Here is a 25,424-nt window from a genome sequence, read left to right on the forward strand (position 1 = left end):
AGAGCAATTGCTGAGTACAATAGCGTGCACAATGGTTTTTCCATTGTAGGTGCCCTCATGAGTGTACAGCTACTGATCACGTGCAAGAATTCGTCGAAAAATTCTTTAAAGAAGTCGTAATTAAGTTTCGTTTGAAAACAACAGGGGGCGCAATTCATATTCAAAGGTGAGTCACATAAGTGACTTCCCGCCTCGAAACCATACCAACATCATTGGCTGGTACCAGGGGCTGATGGGGGCGCTGTTCAGAACCGACAGTTATGCACAACTACCAAAGTTTTGCCTTTCTCGGGAACGGTAAGACATAAAGCTTTGTTTCCTTTTCAACCATACGTTTTAAAAATAGTTGAAGTTAACTTTCCGGAACATGAAATATTCGGGGATTTCAGGCCGTAATGTCCCTTTAATTATCAATTTTATACTCTGGACCAAAGTCCTGGATACATCATTGTGCATATGTCAACTGTATTACACTTGAACTCTGTATTATGGGAAACGTAAGTGTACACGTATTGGTTACCTTATCTTTGTGCAATAACACCAAGGGAACGTACGTTTCACTGCAAAGAATAACTGTTACCAACAAGCCCACTACTGCTACAATATACAATAATAATTATTCGCATGTCATATTGCAAGCACCGTCATGGCGGCCCATAACGTCGACGTTTCGTCCAAAACATCGGGTTACGACATCAAACCTAGACATGTTTCAGATTTCGCGCAGACTGAGGATGAGCCCGTCAAAGCCCCCTCCGGAGTCAGAAGACCGCCACACCCCATGAAGACAGCTGGTCTCTTCTCAAAATTAGTATTCTTGTAAGATAAGTTATGCACCCTTTTATACCTGCACATACACCACATCAGGCCATCAGCCTGGGGGTTTGGTCGGTATCAAATCAGGACATAAATTATTATAGTGAGCATGCGCAAGGTGTACCGCCCTTAGAGTGGTAACAAGCATTTTGATGGACATTTTGAGAAAAAAGGTGATAACACCCAAAAGCTGCCACCGCTGCAATGCTATCACATATTTTTCAACTCCGGAGGTGTATACATTGCCAAAAATCGCTATGACGATTATTCCCCTCATTTGATACCGGTGGCCAAAACAATGGACCGAGGCTGATGGCCTACGTATCCCGTAGGCCTGCACAATGACGCGCCACTTCATTTCGTACAGTGTTTTTCTGTTACCGTAAACTGTAACCTTTAGTCAGTTAGTGAATGTGATTCTGAAGTGGAGTTTGTTTCTACCGATTTGCTTTAACATACTGGGGCATTTTGTGTTTTGTTGAAAATCTTAAGCGTATTTTTTTTAAGTTAAAAACCTTTTCAGCAATTTTCTGGTATAAAATACATATTTATAAGCAAATTATACATAACAATTTTTTGACGATATATCTTCTGATCTGTATCTGTATGGTTACGTTGCAGAAACCTATTCAGGCATTATCGCAATGGAGTATAGGTACTCAAGGCACTAGGAGTTATGTATATTATTAGATGAATGAAGTACATGAGAAATATGAGACCCATTATGTAGCACCTTATAAGGGTTTACAAGGCGCTGCGGCCACTGTCAGGACGGGGCGAACCCCTTCTCTTAGTGACAAGTTTTAATGGGTTCTTTAACGTGCATTACACAACACACGGGACCTACGGCTTTATGTCCCATCCGAAGGATGAAGCAGGAATGGTTAAGTGCCTTGCTTAAGGGCAAAAGTGTCCGCCGGCGGGCTTGACCCACGTCACTGTTGCCTCTGAAACACCAGAATATGAGTCCGGTGTTCTTAACCGCTAGGCCATGACACTCCACTGATTTTTGTTTCTGTCTAAAACCATCATAACTGTAAGTCTTCGACAATCCGCCAGGAACAATTACCCTTCCGTTTTGATATATGCTAGTTGCTGCTGCCTTGATTTGCATTTCACTGAGAAAAAAAAAACGATTCAGTAATTCTACATGGAAAGTAAGCAAATACTAAATCAAACACAAAGTGCGCATTAAATACTGACACAATCACGTATTGTAATGTTCATAACCTCCTTTGCTTTCAATTCCATACATAATCATTTTCTTCTTGAAGCTGGATGTTTAATTTCTTCCGTCGAGGCTACAAGAGACCTCTTGTTGAAACAGACTTGTATGACGTTCTGCCTGACGACTCCGCTGTTATTGTGGTCGGTAAACTCGAGAGGTAAAGTATGTGCCAGTGCAATACCCTATCACAAAATAAAATGTATGCAACAAAGTGTCAATAGTCTTTGAGCACACTAAGGGCTTTCAGATCAATGACAATAATATGAACAAGTACATCTACATCTGACTAACTATGGAGAGTGAAAACAATATGATATTTTACTATTGTAAATCTTAATTGTATGTTATCGTGGGTATGTCAAGTATGATCTTTGGAATCCCTTCTCCATGCAGGGAGTGGAATAAAGAAATTAAGAAAAGTGAAGCCACGGGAAAGCCTTCGTCTCTTCGATGGGCGTTGCTAAGAGCTTTTGGCTGGCATTACATGATACATGGCTTGCCTGCATTCATTGAGGTAACCAAAACCATCTGTTTAGTGTGAATTATTGCACTAGAGATCTGTGGAACTTTTTCAAAAGAAAATAAATGAATATAAAACCGACTCGAAAACGGTCACCAGAAAGTAGAAGTTGTTTTCCTGGACGTCGCCAGGATTTTTTTCCTAGAGGGAGGTGGGGGGGGGGGAGTATTTTTCCCCAAAACTTCTTTCGTTTTCTCGACATATTCTTTTTACCGAGCGCGGTCAAGGGAACATTCACCCTAACAGCCCCCATGAAATTAACAGCAACATTTTTATGCCCCGCGGCGAAGCCGAAGGGGCATACTGTTTCCGCCTTGTCCTTCCGTGGGTGGGTGGGTGGGTGGGTGGGTGGGTGGGTGGGTGGGGTGGGTGGGTGGGTGGTGGGTGGGTGGGTGGGTGGGTGTGTGTGTCCGGACAAATCTTGTCAGCGCGATAACTTGAGAAATACTTAACATATGAACTTCAAATTTGGTTTGTGGATTGTTCTTGGTAATCCTAAGAAGCCTTTCGCATTTGGGGCCAAAAGGCCAAAGGTCAAGTTCACAGTGGCTAAAACAATAGAAATCTTGTCAGCGCGATAACTTGAGAAATACTTTACATGTGAACTTCAAATTTGGTTTGTGGATTGTTTTTGACAATCCTAAGAAGCCTTTCGCATTTGGGGCCAAAAGGCCAAAGGTCAAGTTCACAGTGGCTAAAACAATAGAAATCTTGTCAGCGCGATAACTTGAGAAATACTTTACATGTGAACTTCAAATTTGGTTTGTGGATTGTTTTTGGCAATCCTAAGAAGCCTTTTGCATTTGGGGCCAAAAGGCCAAAGGTCAAGTTCACAGTGGCTAAAACAATAGAAATCTTGTCAGCGCAATAACTTGAGAAATACTTTACATGTGAACTTCAAATTTGGTTTGTGGATTGTTCTTGGCAATCCTAAGAAGCCTATTGCATTTGGGGTCAAAAGGTCAAGTGTCAAGTTCACAGTGGCTAAAACAATAGAAATCTTGTCAGCGCGATAACTTGAGAAATACTTAACATATGAACTTCAAATTTGGTTTGTGGATTGTTCTTGGTAATCCTAAGAAGCCTATTGAATTTGGGGCCAAAGGTCAAGGGTCAAGTTCACAGTGGCTAAAACAATATAAATCTTTTTTTATTCTGAGATTATAGGGATTAGGGATTAATTCATATAAAACCTACAGAAGACACTAATGCTGTCAATGAATGTTCCATGTGACCAAGGTACATGTAAGTTGATGTTAAAGAGTGGTGTTATGTCATGGGAACAGTCACGGTTGCGGGGCATTTGTGTTTGTAAACACACCTGACTTGTTGTTCTTGTTTCCTTGTCCCCTCTTTCATCACTTATTGCTTAACAGACGGCATATTTTGCCCGTTTCAAAGCTGACCTGTCCACACTCAAATGCCTTGTCCCTGGAGCAGTGTGCCGAGTCCACTGAACGGTCAAACCAAGGTTTGTCGTTTGGATATCGAGTCACTTTTTTCTTTGAAATGCACAGCTCCTCACACAACTTGATGTAGTCCATTGTGAACTCTGCACATTCATCCAAATCAGCTGCACTTTCTGTAAATAAGACCGATTCAGTTCAAGCAAAACATGCATGCAGTCGCTGAATACCCTCATATGTCCACCTTGGAACAAGGCATTCATCTGGTTTCTGGCGTTTAAGCTGTTGCTTATGTGCTGGAACCAGGAGTTCCACATTATAGTCTGAGTTGCCAAAAGGGGCTCGCTTCAGCGATCTGCAGGCTCCCTTAATTGTTGTACAACAATGGTCCAGGATTATATTTTGGCAAGTTGCACAATCCACATGTTAATAGTACTTGGGTAAACCCTTCTTAAGGTTACAATGATTGGAATCCCCGGGGACAATGAAAATGATAAAGCACAATTTCTACAGCGATTTATGAACTGTATTCACTCTGAGGTAGGTATCGCTGCTAATACGATGATGGTTGCCGTGGTCAAAGGGCCGATGGATAATCAACGATATTTTCCTTAAAAATGGCAGCGGGGATTCCGCAAAAAAAGAAGAAGTTATAATCCACCCCTACAATTTGTTGTCAGGAATGGGTCTAGTGTTTGTACATGTTTGAATACAAATCACTACGGACAATATTAAATGCTGTTTACATTATAAGAAACTTTTAAAAGGTTGTTTCAACAATAAATCGTAAATTCGTATATTCAACCCGTGTTTCGTTTATTCTGATATCTGTCTTACTTCTCATACATGTATTTTGGATGTGGATATTATCAACATTAGGTCGTCTTGAAGATGGCCCAGCCAGTGATGCTGAGTCGTCTTGTTCTGTACTTCTCCACGGACCTCGTGTCGACCACGGAAGCCTACTTGCAAGCATTGGGCATGTCCTTGTCTTCCCTGCTCATACTTATAGCCAGCCATTTTTGCTACTTCGGCTATTGGATCACAGGAATGAGGCTAAGGACGGCCTGCTCGGGTCTCATCTTCAGAAAGGTGATTCAAGATTTCAAGTAGGAAATTGGAGCATGGGGTGAAACCAACATGGAGTAAATCCAGCATGGTGTAATACCCTATAAGGCCTACCGTTCAATCAGTATAAGGTACTAATCCTCCTGCTATTTAAGAGGTCACAAACGGTCAAAATGTTTCTATCTCACCTCCTGGCATACTGTGTACAGACCAACGGGGGTTGACTAAAATTGACCCAAGTAATAGCAAGGTTCACAATGCATGTTTTCATTGGAGGGCTAAGGTGACAATACAAACCAAAACCCCATCATGTTGTCAAATACAAAAGATGACAGCACCAGTAACAAAAAACGCGCCCATACGTAGCAAACTCAGAGCACAGGATTACTCCAGCGATGCGTATTCATTCAATTAGTAATCTCAGCAAGGATATCTTAAGCACGATATGATATTGGTAAGAGGATCCTCGCAGTATTCTCACATTTTTATGTCCTTATAAAGTACAAGTGTTATAGCTAATACTTTTTTCCCTTCTCAATATTGCAGGCCTTAAGACTCAGCAACCTAGCTTTAGGAGAAACGACAATCGGTCAACTGGTCAACATCTTATCCAATGACGTCAACAGATTCGATTTGGTAGGTGCCCCCCCCCCAAAAAAAAAAAAAAAATCAAAAAAACGCGTGTGACTGCCAGTGGGACTTACAATTATCCACGATACTCCATAGTGGAAACTGTTTGTGTTGTAAAACTGTGGTGACAAATTGAGCAGAAATTGAATCCTCTGATAATTATTTGGGTGTGACCAATATATCAACTTGATACTGTAAAGAACACTTTACTAAAACACACTTTGGAACCAATGTGATGCGAAGTGATGCAGCGAAGCTCGTCCGTCGTGCAATACTTGATTCACAGAGTATTCATTGAATTACATTTTTTGTTTCATGCAAGTAATGAATTTTAATTATCAACTCATTTGCGTATTCTCTTTAATGAGCAGTGCAGGCAAAGAAAACCTATTTTATACCCAAAATTACCCAGGTGCTATCCGAGAGTGTCGACGAAATGTATTCGAAAATCCTCCCGTTTCGGTCAAGTGACACTAACGGCTACGTACTACCCCTTATATTCATCAGAAATAGTCAGAATATTTTGGTCTGGTAAGCAGACTAAAAGCCGTCGATCATAGGTACTATCGGACTATAGGTGTTGCTCTTCATGGCATAACAATGCCGACAATCGCGCGACGTTCAAAAAACACTCGTGAAAAAAATGTTGTTGGACAGGATAAATTATCCTTACTTGTTGGCTACACCACTTCGATGAGACATTGTGTGAGCATTTAATGTAACATTCTGACTGTTAACCAGGTACTGTGTCATCGTGCACCAGATGTAATAGCAACTCTAAAGTCAAAACGGATATCAATCGATCAACCCCAATCGATCCCACATACTTTCCCCATTTCGTATGTCAGAAGTTGCTTAATAATGAATCAAGCTGCCTCGTCTCCTTCTTGTTAGGCTTTCCGGCTCCTCCACTACCTCTGGATAGCTCCTCTACAGCTGACTATCGTGGTCGCCCTAGCCTGGAGAGAGATCGGAGTGTCTTGCCTTGCCGGGACTTCCATTTTGATCTTCATGGCACCCCTCCAAATTTACATTGGGAAACTAGCTTCCAAATTTAGGTAATCCTGGGTGCATTCAGAAACCTATCGTGATATTCCTTTTGACTTATTCTTGGGTAAACTGTCGATCAGATAACCATTGGGATAATGTTTGCTTATAAACGGCAGTTTTAGACCCCCCGTTTCAATTGGTATTTTAGCAGTGTCAAATATTGCCTTGAGAATGCTCGCTATTACTAGCATAGTACCATTAATCACCACTCGGTGCAACAGCTATTACACTACCACTACACCTGACTACACCTTTCAGTATAATATGGTACCAATGTCTTCGAAGTAAGCAATTGTCTGGTATGTGCATATTTTGTTATACAAACCCTATACATAGTGAAATGTTTTGTTACAGAAACCAATAACTTCATACTCTACTAACCTCCAATGCATGAAGAGTGTTTCTTTTTTTCATTTGAAACTGCAAACGACCTCAATAAAGTCCCCAGATCTTTGCAGAAAAGTTTATATTGTGCTTTCTCCCTTTCAGATCCAAAACGGCCTTGTTGTCGGATGCAAGGATCCGCATCATGAATGAAGTGATATCTGGCATACGCGTCATCAAGATATACGCGTGGGAACATTCGTTTGGAAAACTGGTCGCCGAAAGCCGAGCGTAAGTTGAATTCCCTCTTCCAAGATTTGCTCAGAGCAATGGCAGATCCACAACCAAATTTCGGGGGCAAAGAGGTGTGCGTAACTGGTGGCTTGCGAGGAAGATTTTAGTTCATTTCCTCAAAAATAAGATGGATATGAGGGATTAAAGTCAATGAGCTTACCTGTTGACAAGGCTTGTTTTCAACTGTCTGTGGCCTCTGGCTGCTGTGAGGAGCCCTTTCGGCCTTTGCCAATTCCTGTCAGTTCAGGTGATTATTTAGAACTGGCAGACCTACCGAGTACACACTCGGTAGGTGTTCAAATTCACGATGGTCAGACGATTGGCAAATAAACCGGTTTTCCCAAATGAGTACTCTGCAGAATAAAAAGCATGGTTTTTCGTACATAGTTTTGCTTCTTTCTGTCTACAGAAAGGAGGTACGAAAGATTTTACACAGTGCCTATTTGCACGCAATAATTGGAGCCCTCCGGTTCGATGGCGCTCTGTTGACGACATTCATCACATTCATCGTCTACGCCTCTCTGGGAAATCCTGTCACGCCCTCTAAGGTCTTCCCCGTGCTCGCACTGTTCTACAGCGCCAGGATTTGCCTGTCCAACCATTTCCCATTCGCGATCATGCACGGGTCGGAGGGACTCGTCTCCATTCGAAGGATTCAGGTGAGAATTGCAAAGAGAAAATCCTCACGCCGGCGAATTAAGACTATAATGAACCGAGTCTCAATAAATGAAGCTCACCTTTCTAAATTGTCGAGTTCCCAAAGTGTTCCCCGTCATTGGTGGTTGTTGGCTTCCAACCGTTCAGAGTACTTGACTCCATTCAAAGACTTCGGGTGATAAAGACCTTGATGAACAGTTACACTTGAGATAATTACAGTAGACTCTTAATAAAAACAATGTTAATACAGATTCATGTTATACATGTGTTACAACCATAAGCCTTTGGTCGCGGCTGTTAAAATTATCTGCACGGTGAACAGGACCCGCATTCTAGTAAATACAACACTCTGAATTACATGTGACACACCCTAGGTCCGGCGTGGTATGCTGTATACAAAAGAAGGTGTCTTTCATAGTGTCTATAGTTATACTTGTTTGCTTCTGACCAGATGTTTTTGCTGATGGATGAGCTGCAGAGACACGTAAACGAGCCTAATACGGACGTCATGGATGATATTTTCCTGGAAGAGCAAACGGCCCTATTGGACGAGATCAAAGCAGATGATACCTTAAAGAATGATAAGTTGGACATTTCAGAGCATCCAGAGAGCGCACAAACAAACAGAACGAATAGTGTGATTGAGTCTGCGGACAATGGTGAGTTGCTTGACTACCTTAGAACTGCCGTAAGCGAGGAAGAGGAACCAGTCGAGACTAATCCTCATGCGAACAAGCTCAATACTGAGACAGACGTACGGGCCCGGATTGTCGTGGAGAATATGTACGGATCTTGGAACAAGGTAGAGTTGCCTTTAGTAATAATTATAATATTGTCGATAATCATACACGTCGGGAAACATTCATATAGACTTGTGCACTGAAAAATAATTCGCTTTTTCCCACCCCTAACCCCAATTTCCCTCATAGTAACGCCTTTTTTGTATTTTTTTACTAATTGGAACATGAGCAATCGATCCAGCGTGTTTGCGACACTGAAATATTGCCTCTCAATAGGAGCTGAGGCATTTAAAAGACGTTGAAATTCCACACGTCTCCTAATGGTAAACCTCCCACGCTGAAGTGTGGACCTAAATGGTATAATTGCGATAGTATTACTAGCAACCCCAATAGGTGGACACTTCATAGACTTGTGCACAAAATTACCCTAGCCCTAACCTTAGCCCTAACCTTAAACCCTCAACCTTAAACCATAAACCCTATCCCTAGCACTGGTCCAAATGGCGATTTTAGGGAATAGGGCGACAGTACTTGATCTGTCGCCCTTATTAGTTTCATCGCCCTATTATACAAAAAAGTCGACCCAACCAAGAAAATGTCCATATCACCATAACGGGTATTTATAAAGCGCACGTATCCACCAGTAAGCGCTACATCATTATTATCCTGCTCGTTTGGCCAATGAAATATTCCAAATACCATAAGAGCTCCATGTGGAGTATACAGCTCGATGCTGCCATTTAGGCGCAAAGCAGCCAAAATCTACCACTATAACAATCTCTACCCTCAAAAGTACCCATTTACTCCGGGATGGAAAAAAGCAATAATTGACAAAGTGCCTTGCCCAAGGGCACAAGCACCATAGCTGCAGGCTGGACTCGAACCCACAACATGCAGAAGTACCCGCAGACCACAAATTCAATGTCTCAGGCCAGGTGGAGACCACGGCACTGCAGTATCGCCATAACATTGTCCGATGGAACGATGGAAGTAAAATTCGTGTCATCGTTGTTTTTCCACGAATTCTTTATTCGATTCAAAGTAAAAATGTCGTGTAAAACACAGTCAGATATAAAATTGTTTTTAACTCAATCAAAAGGACACCAGGAACACAGTGCTACAAGACGTCAGTTTCCGAATTCAACCAGGGGAGTTGCTTGCAGTCATTGGGCCTGTTGGGTGTGGCAAGGTGAGTAAACCAAATGATTCGAATCCGGTGAATCCTTTCTTAGACATATTGTGGTGGATTCTCCTCGAACCGGAGACCTACAAGCAGTCTAAAGGCTAAGGGATGCAAGTTCGTTTTGGTGAAAGTTTACCACCGAAAGAACTGATTGGCTAACTCTGCCTAAATAAGTCAAATAGGCACTGCATGACACCTGGATTCGGACCACAACAATGGAAATATAGTTAATTGAATCAACAATTGCCTTTTCGGATAATGGATAATGAATTTCACATGACCTGATTGAGCTTCTTGGATAAATCAATTTATTACTCCGACGTCCCGTTGATCCGACGTCCCAGTGGTCCGACGTCCCAGTGGTCCGACGTCCCATTGGTCCGACGTCCCATTGGTCCGACGTCCCATTGGTCCGACGTCCCATTGGTCCGTTGAAACATTACTGTGTAGTTCCACTGGTTCAGGTTGACTGACCCTAACCTAAACCCTTACCCTAACCCTAACCCTATGGGGCGTCGGACCAATGGGGCGTCGGGCCAATGGGACGTCGGACCAATAGGACGTCGGACCAATTGGACGTCAGACTATAGAGATGTCCCCTTTGCTCCACCCTGTGACATTGCTCACTGGGGAAAATTTCCCTACATTGCGCTAGTCTCCTAACCAGTCTACATGTGTGTCGCACTTTTGCCACATATTTACTTTACTCTTCATTTTGGTGTGTGTAGTTCAACTTTCAATTTTTACAGGTGAGGTAAGCCGCTCACATCCTGTTTAAGTGGTTATGAGATGCTCGAAGTGTTCTCCTGTTCTCCAGATTCTCCACAATTTCTCTTGACTGGTAGAGTCAGTCAAAGACCGATTAGATAGTTATGATTGCACTCTTGTGTTAGGCCCCCGCTTGTAAAACGTCAATGAATACACGAAATGAACAGATATAGGCGTCACAATCTCAAGTGTTTATTGTTTTCTTCCTGACAGTCTTCGCTTCTGGCTGCCTTACTGGGAGAGATACCTACTGTATCAGGAGTTAACACCCTGAATGGTCGGGTTGGCTACACGGCTCAACAGCCCTGGATCCTTTCTGGCTCGCTAAGAGACAACATCCTCTTCGGCAGCAAATACAAGCAGGCCAAGTACCAGCGAATCATTAAACATTGTGCACTAACCAGAGTAAGTATGTTGGGAGCATTGAAAGTGGCGCTGTTCAATCGCTGGTGATGTTTGCATGACACTTCTTTGGTTTTCCAAATCTTGACTTCGTCTACAGTCTCTGTTCTAGGAGATTTGGGGGCAATTTCTTGAGAGATTTGAGAGACTTTATATTATGCCGCGTTTTGCTTGGGACAACATTGAACTATGTCATCCCGGGACAAAGGTTAAAGAAAACTCTCACGTTGTCTTGACAATTCAGGTTTATTGATAATTCCTAAGCCACAGATGAAAACTCGAGGCTGATACCAAAACTTGAGCTTCTTTTTTTACAGGATATCGAACTGCTTCCTGAAGGTGACCTGACGCTGGTTGGTGAGCGTGGTGTGACCCTTAGTGGAGGTCAGAGGGCAAGGGTTAGCCTCGCCAGGGCCTTGTACAGTGATGTCGATGTGTATCTACTAGATGATCCTCTGAGTGCAGTGGATCCGGCAGTTGGTAGACACCTCTTTGAAAAGTGAGAATATCTACAATAAAAAAAACACACCAAATCTACTTATTTTTAAAGAAACATTTCATTATCTTGAGACGTAACGACCCTTTGTCTCCCATAGGTGCATTCTCCATGAAATGAGGGACAAAGCTGTGATCATTGTCACCCATCAGCTTCAATTCATTGACAAGGCTGACAAGATTCTCATCCTTCAGGAGGTAATTAAATAAAACGACCTCTAAAATATATATTTTTTGGCAGCCGCCTTCATTTCGCAGCGTTTCCGGAGATAATCCTACATTAACTTAGTTCACATTATTTGAGGATATCCTCTTTGAGTAGCTGTATAAAGTGATAGTACATGCTGCAAAGCTGTATTGAGAATTATTATTTTATAGAATCAGTTCACTGCACGTTAATAACGTCAGTCTTGAAAGAAAAGAAATGACAACATTATTTTCTTCTGAAAGGTGGTTATTGTTTTAAGACATTTGTCTCTTGTCTGAAAGGGCAAGGTGGCTGGATACGGAACCTACAAAGAGCTGCAGGAAGACGGCATGGACTTTGCATCCCTTTTGAAGAAGAAATCTGAAGATGGTGATTACGATGGAGAGGATAAGCAGGATGTAAATCCGGAACGACTTGACGACAAGGTGTCCATCTGTTCAGATGACTCGGATGGGGTGCGTTTCTTTGGTTCATGCTCAAAAACTATTCGCAAGTGGATTCCTTCTAAGCATACAATCTAAATGGAATTCATTGATATGATATTACATAAAATGATGCATTATCTAATTGCTTAGGTTGAGACACCTGTTGGTATCGTCCCGGAGGAGATGGCGGCCGGCACTGTGGAGTGGATGGTGTACATCCGGTTCCTCGTAGCGGCTGCAGGGGTCCCCTTTGCGCTCGTCTGGGTCATTGTCGTAGTCGGTGCACAGGTAGATTCTAAATCGCCAGGATAAAAAAAGAAGAGCCTGCTTCTGCCGCCCCAAACTCAATACTAGTCGTGAGGTTTTTTTGTATAATCTGTTTACTTACTTTCATAAAGGAAGTCATTCTAAATCATAAGTAAGCTTGGAAATAATCTGTTGGCTTACTATGGTACACCGTTGATGGACAACATGGTTACCATTGATACTGTGGCGGGGATCTCCCCGGGCCAAACCTAAGTTCGTTGGTACCAAGTCTGACACCTATTAGAGTGTAGCTGATCTTCCCGAACGCAAGCTTTCCCAAGACGAGAGACCACTCAGAGCGACCTCAAGGCCTAGGGAGCAGGTCCGTTTTGGAGGAAATATACCGCCGATTATGATGATTGTGATTACCCACTGTTAATTGCACAATAAACCAACAACAAATACACCTGGACAACAGGATTGTCGGCACAACAAATATGAACGTAATTTATTATACAATAATCAAGAAATAGGCAGTAGTGATTGAGTTTTGATGGGGTTGTTAATTATCAGGGTCACTTAATTACACTTGGGAGTTAACTGACAGCTCAACTAAGCAGCAACGCGCACAGCTTGAACAATGCGCCCAATGTAAACAAGGCACTGCTAAGTCAACAATGTACACTACGGTAAACAATGCACACCAAGTCAGCAACGTTCACTCAGTAAACAATGTACACTAAGTAAACAATGCACACCAAGTTAGCAACGTTCACTCAGTAAACAATGTACCTAAGTAAACAATGCACACCAATGTAAATAACACACGCCAATGTAAATAACACACGCCAATGTAAGCAATGCACGCCAATGTAAGTAATACACGCTGTCAGCCTTAACCTGATTTACGCCTTACCCATGCAAGATAGCGTCAGCATCGTTCCGTACATTCACTTGTACGGCTGCGCGTCAGCATAACACAGCGTAACTTCAGCACAGTCAGGGCCAGCGCCTTACACAGTGCGCGTCAGCATTACCTAAAACACAGAACGCGAGCAATACACGACCGTACCGTCCGCTGTCCACAGCACAACACCTTCGCGCGATCACGTGAATAGCCCTCACGTGAACAAGCATACGCCGTACAAACACATATGCATGTACTAAACCTATGGGCCTTAGGCAACCAATAGCGTACGCACATTCAGCCACTAGGCTCTTACGCTCCGCCCAGTCACCAACACACAGTGAATTTACGTTAGTGCAATAGGGATGACGTTGTAAATAAACTAGCTATAAGTCCCTACACTTTCCGTTACAATACTGTGTTTGTTTGAAAATAACAAACATAAACGGCATTCTATAGAATTGGCTCATCTAGGCTACAGTTTCTGCTTCTCTGCTTTTGGTTTAAGGCATTGCTCTCTTACGCGGATGTCTGGCTAGCGATGTGGACAAACGAAGAAGAGAACGATCTGGTGGACAGAAATATTACCAGTCAGGTTGGTTGACGGTTAGGATCAGTATCAGGAAAGGTATGGCGTACCTAGGCATTTACTAAAGTGCACTTGATCAGTCCAGTCCAGTCCAGTCCAGTCCAGTCCAGTTCACTTCACTTCACTTCAATTCAATATTACATTTATTTCCATACTAAAAAATAACATAATAGAAAGCAGAATACAATATTGTGGAGGCACAATCCTAATAAGCCAAGGCTTGTAGCGGAGTGCCTTTAGAAACGAGAACAAAGACATGAACTAATCAAATAGTTAGTTAATTAAGTCAAAGACAAAGATAAACAAGGGGACAAAGTATTCTGACCAGAACTTAGATCAAGAAAAATGACTGGGGAAAAAACCCCATAAAAATAGCGAAAAGAGATGGCAACGCTGGAGAACAAACCAAAGGAGGAAAAAAAACAATCTATGCTTCATATTGGGAGATAAGATACTCTTTGAAGGAGTTCTTAAAAGAGCCCATGGAGGTTTTGGACTTGATTGGTCAATGCTATTCAAAAGACTGGGACCGTAGAAGCGAAGTGTGTTCTTGTACTGAGATGTGCGCGTGAAAGGTATGTATAGGTTGGTGTGTGATCTACTCAAGATACGTGCAGTTACATTGAAAAGGACAGGAGTTTTGAAAGCTAGCGAGTAGGCGCAAACTTTAATTCTGGGTTTTTGTGTTTTTTTTAACTTGATCCCCCAAGAGTTCAACTGTCTGTGTAGACTACTCACGAGAGCAAGGGCGCCTCGAAGAACGTAGCGATGACATTGAATGCAATTCCAATCAGGCCTGAAAAAGTGATTATTGTAACAAACGATTACTCAAATGTTAGTAATGTGACAGGTAACACCTCCAAAAACGCTTGGCCTAGCTTACTGTGTTTTTTTTTTCATTTTGTCCTCTTTGCAGTATTATCAGGACGGTACGGAGTACGGCAACCGGTCATACTACATCAGGATATACGCCATCTTGTGTGGAGCTACCACCGCCGCCTCGTTTCTTCGGGCCTTTCTGTTCTATCATGTCTTTGTTACGGCATCAAAGGCTCTTCACAACCAGATGTTTGACGCTATCATCAGAGCGCCCATGCAGTTTTTTGATACAAATCCCGTGGGTGAGACACTGTCATAATCAATCACCGCGTTGGTCAAGTGCAATCGGTATCCTTGGAGGCAATGAGAGGTTCATGTTTTTGTAGTTTACATTTAAACAAAGAATTTTGTGCGTTATATATGTACATCATCGAGGCCCTGAGTTTGTTCAATCATACTGCAGGGCCTGCACACATACCCACATCACAGTTGGATGGATCATTATTAGACATTCGTGTGCACCGAATGGGCACGTGATCTGATTCGGGCTCTACGCCAACCTCGAAGGGGTTCATGGGAGATCTTTGATACCACATATTGCCTGCACGGTGGCAAAATGTAAACATCCTGCCACTAATGCATGGACCCGATGGATGTATATTTTGGTTTCAGGTCGGATTCTGAATCGCTTTGCTAAGGATATCGGCTACATGGATGACGTTTTGCCATCCACATTCACCGAATTCCTTGAGGTAAAGTACACATTACACAAACAATATTATCTGTATATTAAAAAAAAAAAAGTTGCCTTCTAATGACAATTTCTAACCAATTGTATTTACTTAAATATTGATTCTCTGAGTATCTTGAAAAGTCAATCAAAATACCTGATGGTCAATGCCTCCATTTCCTGTTGTTAATTAATGTCATTGTTTCATCTTCTTCTCCAGCTTTCTTTAGGTGCGATTGCAACTGTCATCGTGATCTCCATCTTCAATCCTTTTTGCCTCGCTTTCACATTGCCGATCGGAGTCGTCTTTCACTTCACAAGGAAGTACTACCTAGCCTCCTCTCGAGACGTTAAAAGATTAGAAGGAAAAGGTAGGCCAGTCTTGAACGTTGAAATGCATGATCACAAAACCACATGTAAAATGATGTACAATGGAGAAAATACCTCTGTCACAGTTAGTAACGTATCCAGCAGGGGGAAGAAGGCGCAGGAAAGAGCAGGAAGGAGCATTTCCCTTTGAACTTTTGCTTACTTTTTAAAGAAAAAAATACCATATTTACGCTCCAATTTAAATTTCCAGATAATTTTGAGCTTGGTTTTCAGCAAAATTATGTACGCCCCTTTAGATTAAATATACCATTTGCTCCTTTAAACAAAATTGGGGCCGTTAATTATTTTCTTTTCAGAAACATTACCTGTTTTGTCCCATGGACCCAAACCTGTTTGTTACGGCAATAGTTACTCACAGTTCTTGATGTAGCTTGTCACTAAACCTGATATTCTTTCCTGATGAACTCGTGAGGACTTCAGACATCAAACAAATTTTCAGTTGCGTCTTGTTAATGCGATATTTTGACGGTTAGTTATCATGTGCACCTGTTTCAGCTCGCAGTCCGGTATTCTCCCACCTGTCAGCCACCCTGACTGGTCTGAGTACCGTCCGCGCCTTCAAGGCTCAGCAGCGATTCACTGCGGACTTTGACGGGTACCTGGACGGCCACACTAGGGCATGGTTCCTATTCCTGTCCGCGACTCGATGGTTCGGTATTCAGCTGGATTTCTTGTGTGTATTAGTTATCACCGGAGTCAGTTTGACCTGCATCCTTGCCGCAGATCGTAAGTTAGTAACTACACCTATTATATCAGCCCAGTAAACAGAAGATAATGACATTTAATAATGAGTACACAAGTTTTGCCCGACTATATCGTGAACTTACAGTGCCTCAATCGTTTGTTGATTCGGATAACAATTTACGAACTTTTAAGAGGAATTCATTCAAGTGTGTAGGCAATTGGTATGTTGGCTAACATTTGAGAGTAAATCCGACTTTATAGGACAAGTTAACCTGGTATAAATCAAGACAATACAGCAGTTGAGGACAATTTCAATATTCATTCTTTTTTAGACTCTTTTGGGGTAAAACTAAACAAAAATGCTTCAAATGTGCTAAGGATTTGCATATACATGTACAATGGCTATTATACACATGTGTATGTACACTGCTCATGTGGATGCGTGTTTGCACAAGTGACACGTGTACAAATACCGACACTGTCACCCAAATAAGCACATTTGAAGAAAAAAAAATACTGTTACCAGGTAAACCCATTATTGTTCGGAATGTAGGGCTTAGACCAATCTACTAACTATTAGGGACAAAGTAATTAAAGAGATGTTAGTCCTTACTTCGTCTTCAAGCTTTGCGCATCCTTTTAATTACAAGAGGTACCATCTAAGAATTGAGCTGACCGCCATCTTGGATTCACCTATAACAGCTTTAGGTAATTAGTAATGATCAAAAGAGAGGGCTATTTCACTTTAGAAGGCGTAGCAGATATGCTACAAACAGCCACATGTGATGAATTTGGTATATTATTGGTTTGAACAAATTGCCAAAGTCCGTGTAGCGGATAACCTGGTTAAAGGAGTACATTCGATATGTTTTTCCCAAAGTTCTTGATCTCAACTCTGGCATTGTCGGTCTCTCCTTGATCTATGCCATGAGTCTCATGGGGGAGTTCCAGTGGGCGGTGCGACAGAGTGCAGAGTTAGAAAACCAGGTACGTCCGTACAGTATTCCCTCTTCCCAACGCCATTCTTCTGGCTATGGCTTTTTTCACCCTGTCTCTTTGCCAGCGCTAAAGCTGTCGACACAAAGTTTATCCCGTGCATTTGGACAAGACCCAAGTCGGATGCGAGACGATCAGCAATCATGGTGATATCATGGTCAGCTATCATGGTCAGCAGAGAGATGTCAGAGGAGGTGATAAACTACAATATTAATCTGGCGACCAACGTTTAGTTTGATTTAGTGGCAAGATTTCATTTCAAAGCGGGACACTTCCAAAGTCGATGCATGCAATTGGGACGGGCTCAAGTGCGTCTATGCAGGACTCGACGACAACATTCGAGCGTTTCATCAAAATTCAGTCTGCTTTGACGTCACAATATTTTGTCGACAGTACAAGCTGAATTTTTTTTAAAGCTATCTGTGTCATCATACACTGACACTCTGTCATTTATGTACATTCAGATGACTTCAGTGGAGCGTGTTTGCCAGTATATCGATATCAAACCGGAGGCACAGTTGCAAACCGATCACATGCCACCTCCAGACTGGCCACAAGATGGCGGCATTACGCTCCAAGACGTCTCTCTGAGATACAGTGATGATGGGCCATTGGTACTACGCGAAATTAACTGCGCCATCAGGCCAACAGAAAAGGTGAGACTACATGTCCATGTATGCAAACGAAGGTTCCACTTTACATGCAAACAAAATGTGAGTCAGAATCAGGCATCAGCCGAGGGATTGGAAGAAGGAAGCGTCTACATGAACTTTCCGATGTGATCGATAACCTCAGTCCTATCAATCTTCTTTTTTGTTTTTTTATTGTGTTATTATTAAATAAGGATAAGAACGTGTACCAGCATGAATTTTCAAGGAAGGTTGGATAAATTATCTCTCAGGATGACTCAAGACCTCCATCAACTGTAGCTTAGTTTAAGATTAACTGGTTGGAACACATTTGTGTAGAGTGAATTCGACCAAGTTATACCAAGAACAATTTCGAAGGCTTAAAAAAAATCGTCCTTTCACCCATCATATCGCGGCTTTCAGGTGGGCATCGTAGGCCGGACAGGAGCCGGCAAGAGTTCCCTGATGACAGTGTTGATGAGATTGGCTGAGCCCACAGGTACCATAATGATAGACGGTATCAACACAGCCCTGATAGGACTGCATGACCTCCGCAAGAAAGTCTCATTCATCCCACAGGTAATTAAGCCCTTTAACTTAGCAAACTGTACACAATTATGTTAAAGCTATAGTCCATCATTTGCAGCCATCCGAAAAGTAACTGGCGTAATTACTGTTGAAAAACAAACTTGGTTGAAAGATAGTAAGGGAACTAAACTCCCTGTGAAATTATTCTTTCTGGGAAGCTGTCATTTTGAAGTAATCAACGAAAGAAGGCATTTCCAACAGTGATTCTTAAGAAGCACCGTAGGAAATTTAAATTAGTAGTTCGTTTTGTTATTCAGCGCAGCGCGCACAAGTATTGGAACGACGCACACGCGCGCGCGGTTGTTATAATTCGTCGGATCAGTGCGCGACGCCGCGTATAGCTGCAATTCAAAAGAATTCAAAACATGATTCAGTAACTTTTGATTTGAAATTGAGATCTTAGAATGCTGCTTTTTCGGAATGTACAGCTGAAGCTTAGCTGAAACTTCATCAGGTTAGTTGCTCAGTATCCTTCACTAGATTTTGAATACTTTTGTTGCTTCAAACGAACAAAATGCACTAATTACAAATGATGGACTATAGCTTTAACAAAAGTGAAATAATCTTCTCGAGTAGGCAGCAGCATGTGTTTTGCTAGTTTTCTGGAACATGTTGAAGATTAGTTCTTTGTTAACGTCAAACATAATGTGTACCTATAAACATTATAGAATAGTTCGTGATATCGTAGATATCATTTTTCGTGTAACCTTGTTTTGTTTCTCTATGCCCAAAAGGACCCAGTTCTATTCAGTGGAACACTTCGCAAGAACCTGGATCCTTTCAGTGGGCACTTTGATTCTGATATATGGAGGGCTGTTGAAGAGGTATGTTATGTGTTCTGCTGTCGACTATACTCTGTTTATTCATTCAGACTTGTGAGATGACACAAAACATATAATTGCAGCTGTACAATGTTCCTTCTTCTCGCACATGGCTGTCGCTTGGTATCAATTTCAGCAGTTGATAGTCTAAAAACGTAAACCTACTAATTCATTATTCCAAGGTTTCCATCGTTGATGGTTTTACACGCATCGGGGCTTAAACGCTGTTACAAATCTTGCAACAGACAAATCTCTGGAAGATTGGGAATCTAAGAAAACTAGAAGTGGCTACATCTGGATATGATATCCACTCTTACGAGCGCCTTTTTGTGTCCCATATTAAAGGTTGAGTTGAAACCAGCGATTGAGGAGCTACCGGACAAGTTGGAGGCAGTCTTGACCGAGGGAGGCACTAATTTCAGTGTGGGTCAGAGGCAGCTACTCTGTCTGGCTAGGGCTATCCTACGCAAGAACAAGATCCTCATAGTGGACGAAGCCACAGCCAATGTGGACATCAGGTGAGTGTACATGCTTAGAAATTATCGAGCAACAGCAACTCCCGCTTTAATTAAATAAATGGTATTATCCACATGGTTAATTATACAGACAATCCGATAACCCGTACATAAACCACTGGAGCTTTACTCTAACCCTGAAACAAATCTAGGAAAGACCACTTCATTACCGTGTTCCTATCTTGCACCAGCACCTGTTTTACAGGGTACATGTTGAGTTGAAGAGCTGAGTCATTTTTCTCTGCGGGTATAGACGCATACCATTTATGGTCAAAGTGATATAATCTGCGGTTGTTTTAGTTCTGATGGAAAATTAAAGACGGCAAAACCCTCAGTCATATTTGGCAGCAGTTTGAAGTGATCTTAATATTGTCATATAAATAATGAAGTTTCTATTATATTATTTATTTCATTCAATCAAACAGAACTGACCGTTTGATTCAAGCAACCATCAGACGGCGGTTCAAACACTGCACAGTTCTGACAATAGCTCATCGTCTCAACACAATCATGGATTCGGACAAAGTTATGGTAAGATTAAATGTTATGTAAGATTTTATTATAATCGAGTTCTGATTGACCAAGTACAAAAAGTGTTCTTACATTAGTAATTCATTGTGAGGTGATGTGTCGTATTTATCTATCCTAAATATTTTCTTAAATCATTAATACATTCAGAAAGTGATGTATTTTAATTCCCCAGGTGATCATTCAGTCTTGTTGCTGTTTTTCAGGTGCTTGACGCAGGGCAGCTCATCGAGTTTGACGAGCCTTACGTTCTGCTCCAGAAGGAAGACGGTATCTTCAGCAAGATGGTGCAAGAGACCGGCAAGGCAGAGGCAGCCAAACTCCTGCAGATCGCCAGAAAGACATCAACGACCCTGAAGACTTAGACAAACCCATGTATCCCTTGACAAATTTGACATCAACAAACAATTAATGTTAGATTCACAGTGAAACTGAAAAAAAAACACGAGATGTGAACGAATTTGATCGGCGAGAAGATTGTATTGTCTTTAATAAGGAAGTTTGTCGTATTTGAACTTCTGGATTGTAGTAGAGTTTGGAAGAGGTGTTTGAGAATGAACGATCCCCCATTGGCGATAGTTCCAGAGAATAGTCAACTGTGTTGTTTAGCTCAACGAGTGATGCGTGATAGTCTGTACTGTTGTCTGTATGTACTGAACACCCTAGGACATAACAGAAAACAACGCCCCCCCCCGGGCTGACCTAAAAGCCACATCCAATCCCTCTGGTGGTGAAATAAACAATAAGTGGTTGTAAATAGCAGCTTGTAAAACCAAGGGCAATAAGAAAAACAGTATGAATCAATCAATCGAAAAATCATTAAGTAAAAAAAAAGTAATTCAAAAACTAGGGTAAACAGTTCTATAAGAAAGCACACAAATATCAAAGTAGAAACAGAAAAAAAAACATTTGCACTAAAGATACAGAAAGATGAACTACCCCCACCCCCCACCCCTAACCAGACCAGCAAGTGGCAGCAACCCACGACAATATGCAAGAAGAAATTAAGATATCAGCTACAAATTGCCAGCAAGCACAGCTTGTAAAAGTAAAAAATACATACATGTTTATATACTGAAAACATGTACATGGATGCGAAAATTTCAAGAGGGCCCAATGTCTGAACCCCATCAGATATACCTCTCGAGACTACATTTGGTGCCCGAGAAAGACTCCAATGGGATTGAAAACGCCAAATTATGTAATTCTTCAGCGTGTTTTTTACGACATTGTTGTAATTTTATCTTTGTACTTTAATTGTGTTATTTGATCCCACATCGCTACCCTTTGTATTGATGTGTTAATCATGTAATTCAGCCTGTGCATTGCCACATCGATGTCTGTGAAACAACCATTATCAATTAAATTCAATTCAACATTTTAATATTATTATTATTGATTTTGTTACTAAATAAGATATGAATAAAATAATGTCATCCTCGCATTGCCAACATCGGCCGGCTGTGGTGCGTCTCTGCATATCACTGATGATTATTCACGGTATCCTAATAGAAAGATAACCTACAAACAAATCATACAATACTCTCTTGAAGGCACTCCTTAGGTCATGCATCATTGAGCATCACTGTCTTAAAATTGTATGTAAGAACCCAATATAAGAAGAGTATCGTATGTCCAAGATGCTGCAAGACAAGTTTAGATGTGGTCTAAGAGGTGCGTGGGGTAGGACGCCCTCACCCAAAGTACGACCAAAGCGTGCTCCGTGCCGAGGGATTTTGATGGCATTCAACCAGGAAGTCACGTGCGTGTTCCAATTTCTTCCCCCTATTCCTGGTTATCACATAAAATCAGTTCAGTAGCTGTATATTGAAGGTCGTTGCCAGCCATCAGAAATCGACAAACAGCTCCAGCACTTTTTAAGTTCAAATGTACCTAGGGTTCTGAACCATTGTACTCTGCACAGTGTGTATCACATGTAAAAATAGTCTCAATGCACATTTAAACTTATTTGCTTTCAGTACAAAACCAATGGAGAAAAAGTTGGTCAAAGCCTGAAAATGTAAACCCTGTCAACCCCCCCCCCCCACAGCCTTTTATATCGCTGGTTAGATTCAACCGATCGTGGTCAGCACTGAACTATGATTGAAATAATGGAGATATTTCAGTAATTTGTAAAAAGGCAATTATACTTGTTTATTTTTGTTATGACAATCTTGCGATGCATATTTCGATTGTAGGCCTACCTTTGCAATTGTAACCTTGGACGTGGGTAATCATGTAAATGAAACTTTCGCATTGCTATTAGACCTGCCAATTACTTTTGATGGCACAAACGTGTATATCAGAAGTTTAATTAAATATAAAAAAAGAACGAAGATGTTTACATTAATTACTGAAATACAGATAACATGCAGTTAAGGCTAAAAAGCATTGTCTATAAACAATTTGAAATATTAAGATAAAACAATTTGAAATAACAAAACACTGATGATTTTGTTCATCAATATTGAGTCCACATTTTTTTAATTTCTATAATGCCATAATAATAATGGCGACTGAGTAATGAGACGCACAACTGAGAGGGTCTAACAACTCAGCAACCAGCACAGTATAATCATACACTAAATTCCTCCTGTTACTAGGTAAGTTCCACGTCTAAACGTCAAGGCTGTTTTGCTTTTTCTCTGTGATCAATCTGAAGGAGTTTCATTTCAGTCATGCCGAGAAAAATCAGGCGACAGTGCCTACAGTGCAACTTTGAGGAATCCCTGGTATCATTACGAGAAGTGATTAATAATAATGCCTTAAGCCACGCCCACTAATGGCGCTGGCCAATTGGATGCTAATATTCCAGCATGAGTTGCTTAGCACAAAGAATTGTTACTACACAATTTATGTTAATGTATACAACATATAGTTGATGACTCATCTCGTAATTATTGCTATTACATCTGTCATGTATGGTTTGGCTGCACCTGGAAAAACCGAAGAAACAGTCTGTTGCATTTAAACAATTAAGAATCCAGTAATTGTGTATCAAGTGACAAATGAGCTTCAGGAGCAGGTGCCGTTGTAAACATTATCTTCTCTGAAGAGCAACACCAGAATATAGTCTGCGAATTAAATCAATTTTATGCCAACATAACTTACAATATTATTGGCTTTAACAATTTGATGATTTAAGAACTTCAAATTACCCTTGCTATTCGAATAGATCCCTCAAAGGAGGTGGTAGGCCAGGAGAAATAGTAACGCACTCACTGGTAATTCTAATGGTTCTTTGCGGCTTAGTACCCTGTGTTCTAGCGCCGCCCAGACCTACAATACCCGCCCCGTCATCGTAGCTGTCCGTTCGCGTTACGGCCCGCCTGGCTTCCCGTAGTCAATCAAGCACACTGTTCAGCTAAAGCTAGATAACCACGGTCCTGTCGTAACCATTTATATATACACAGAGGCGTGGGGGCGTTAAGAGGGTATTTACCCCCGAATATTTTGTAACGACTGCCCTTTTCCATTCAAGTACCTTTTTTTCTTTTCCATTCAAGTGCCCTGTTTTTCAACATTGTTCCCTCCCCTCATATGTTTGAAGAGTGCCCTTTTGGAACAAGTGCCTTTGTTTAATAAACAAGTGCCCTTTCAAAAACAAATTGCCCCTTTTGACCACCAGCCTCCTGCGAGTGCCCCTTTTTGTATTTAGGGCGAGCCACGGCAATTTTGCCGTCCTGAGAAGCGCCATCTATTGCATATCGTCGGATTTAATCAGCGCCCCCATTACAAGGTGGAACAACAACCCCACCCCACCCCCAACTATTTGATTTTACGGGGGCCACGTGTTTTTTGTACGACAAACTTGAAGGCAACCATTGGACGCCATTTGATTGAATTGGAATATAACTGATCCTCTATTTCATGGAAATAGGACCAACAGAGGTTTTTTTTATTTTTCATCACTCGTCTACACGTTGAAAGCAAAATCAGCTGCTGGCATACGCTCAGTTTTTTCTGAATTGTTTTATTTCACTGGCAAGAAAATGCTATACGCATCATACGCAGGTTGTATACGGAATAAAAGGAAGTTCCTGTGTCAGCGTCTATTTTTTTCTCGGTAACCGTCATTTCAATCCATGGTTACGTTCACTCACTCCTCTATGTTTTGTACCTAGCAGCAGTTATAAGTTGAGTGCGTATACTACTCTGGTATTTTTTCAGACATTATCTTTTCTTCTGTATTATTTTGTCTTTTGTTCTGAAATGTTAAACTTTTTTTCTGCAATTGAACATTTTATCAAATGTATATAAGGATGTACATCTTCAACCCCCCCCCTCTACATTCTGCCCACCCCACCCCAACCAACTCCCACACTTTTAACCATATTGACGATAAAAAGATGAAATCTAAATCAGGGTCACTTTTTTTACAAATAACCCATTTTGTACCCCTCCACCCAAATCCTGGGTACGCCATTGCGTACGGATTACCGAACTGTGCTTAACTCTCTATCATGGCAAACACACGTGTTGGCGCATGTGTAACCTTGTCGTCATTAGAGACACACTCTTGGAAGAAATGGTCCGGTTAACATTGTTAACTTATTTCTTATGATGGGACTGCGGTTTGGCCGAAGTCAATTGAGCTGACTGATAAGGTTTACGTACAAAACCCCGAGCCAACGAGGTTTTTGTATAGAAAGCTGCCGGCCACTTTGCGCGAGTGTGTCCGTAATGGTCACTGGTGCGTGCTATTCCAACAATAGCACGTTTCTCACTGGCAAAGAATAGCTGTTACGAACACGCACTACTACTGCCA

At 41.5% G+C, this 25,424-nt stretch overlaps 1 protein-coding gene across 1 annotated transcript; it reads left to right on the forward strand.

Annotated features, from left to right (window-relative positions):
* The first annotated feature begins 220 nt into the window (after positions 1-220).
* On the forward strand, positions 221-21,132 carry LOC119735738 (multidrug resistance-associated protein 4-like). Its single transcript, XM_038209656.1, has 27 exons — positions 221-297; positions 640-819; positions 2,091-2,201; positions 2,438-2,558; positions 4,850-5,062; positions 5,585-5,674; positions 6,563-6,726; positions 7,208-7,333; positions 7,746-7,995; positions 8,445-8,795; positions 9,833-9,922; positions 10,898-11,089; positions 11,404-11,585; positions 11,683-11,779; positions 12,071-12,244; positions 12,365-12,502; positions 14,873-15,077; positions 15,448-15,527; positions 15,726-15,876; positions 16,391-16,621; positions 17,460-17,566; positions 18,040-18,231; positions 18,628-18,783; positions 19,527-19,616; positions 19,959-20,131; positions 20,554-20,659; positions 20,863-21,132. The coding sequence occupies exons 1-27, from the start codon at positions 233-235 to the stop codon at positions 21,019-21,021; spliced, it is 4,194 nt and encodes a 1,397-aa protein (XP_038065584.1). The 5' UTR covers positions 221-232; the 3' UTR covers positions 21,022-21,132.
* The last annotated feature ends 4,292 nt before the right edge of the window (positions 21,133-25,424 follow it).

This window comes from Patiria miniata, unplaced genomic scaffold (assembly GCF_015706575.1).
Source record: "Patiria miniata isolate m_02_andy unplaced genomic scaffold, ASM1570657v1 HiC_scaffold_29, whole genome shotgun sequence".
NCBI lineage: Eukaryota > Metazoa > Echinodermata > Asteroidea > Valvatida > Asterinidae > Patiria > Patiria miniata.

What these genes read in the sequence shown, in the direction of transcription:
- LOC119735738 (XM_038209656.1), top strand. Translation starts at nt 233, where the DNA reads ATGGGGGCGCTGTTCAGAACCGACAGTTATGCACAACTACCAAAGTTT. An exon ending in TTCTCAAAATTAGTATTCTT is followed by an intron (nt 820 to 2,090) that starts GTAAGATAAGTT and finishes TTCTTCTTGAAG; the next exon opens with CTGGATGTTTAATTTCTTCC. An exon ending in GTGCAGAGTTAGAAAACCAG is followed by an intron (nt 17,567 to 18,039) that starts GTACGTCCGTAC and finishes ATGTACATTCAG; the next exon opens with ATGACTTCAGTGGAGCGTGT.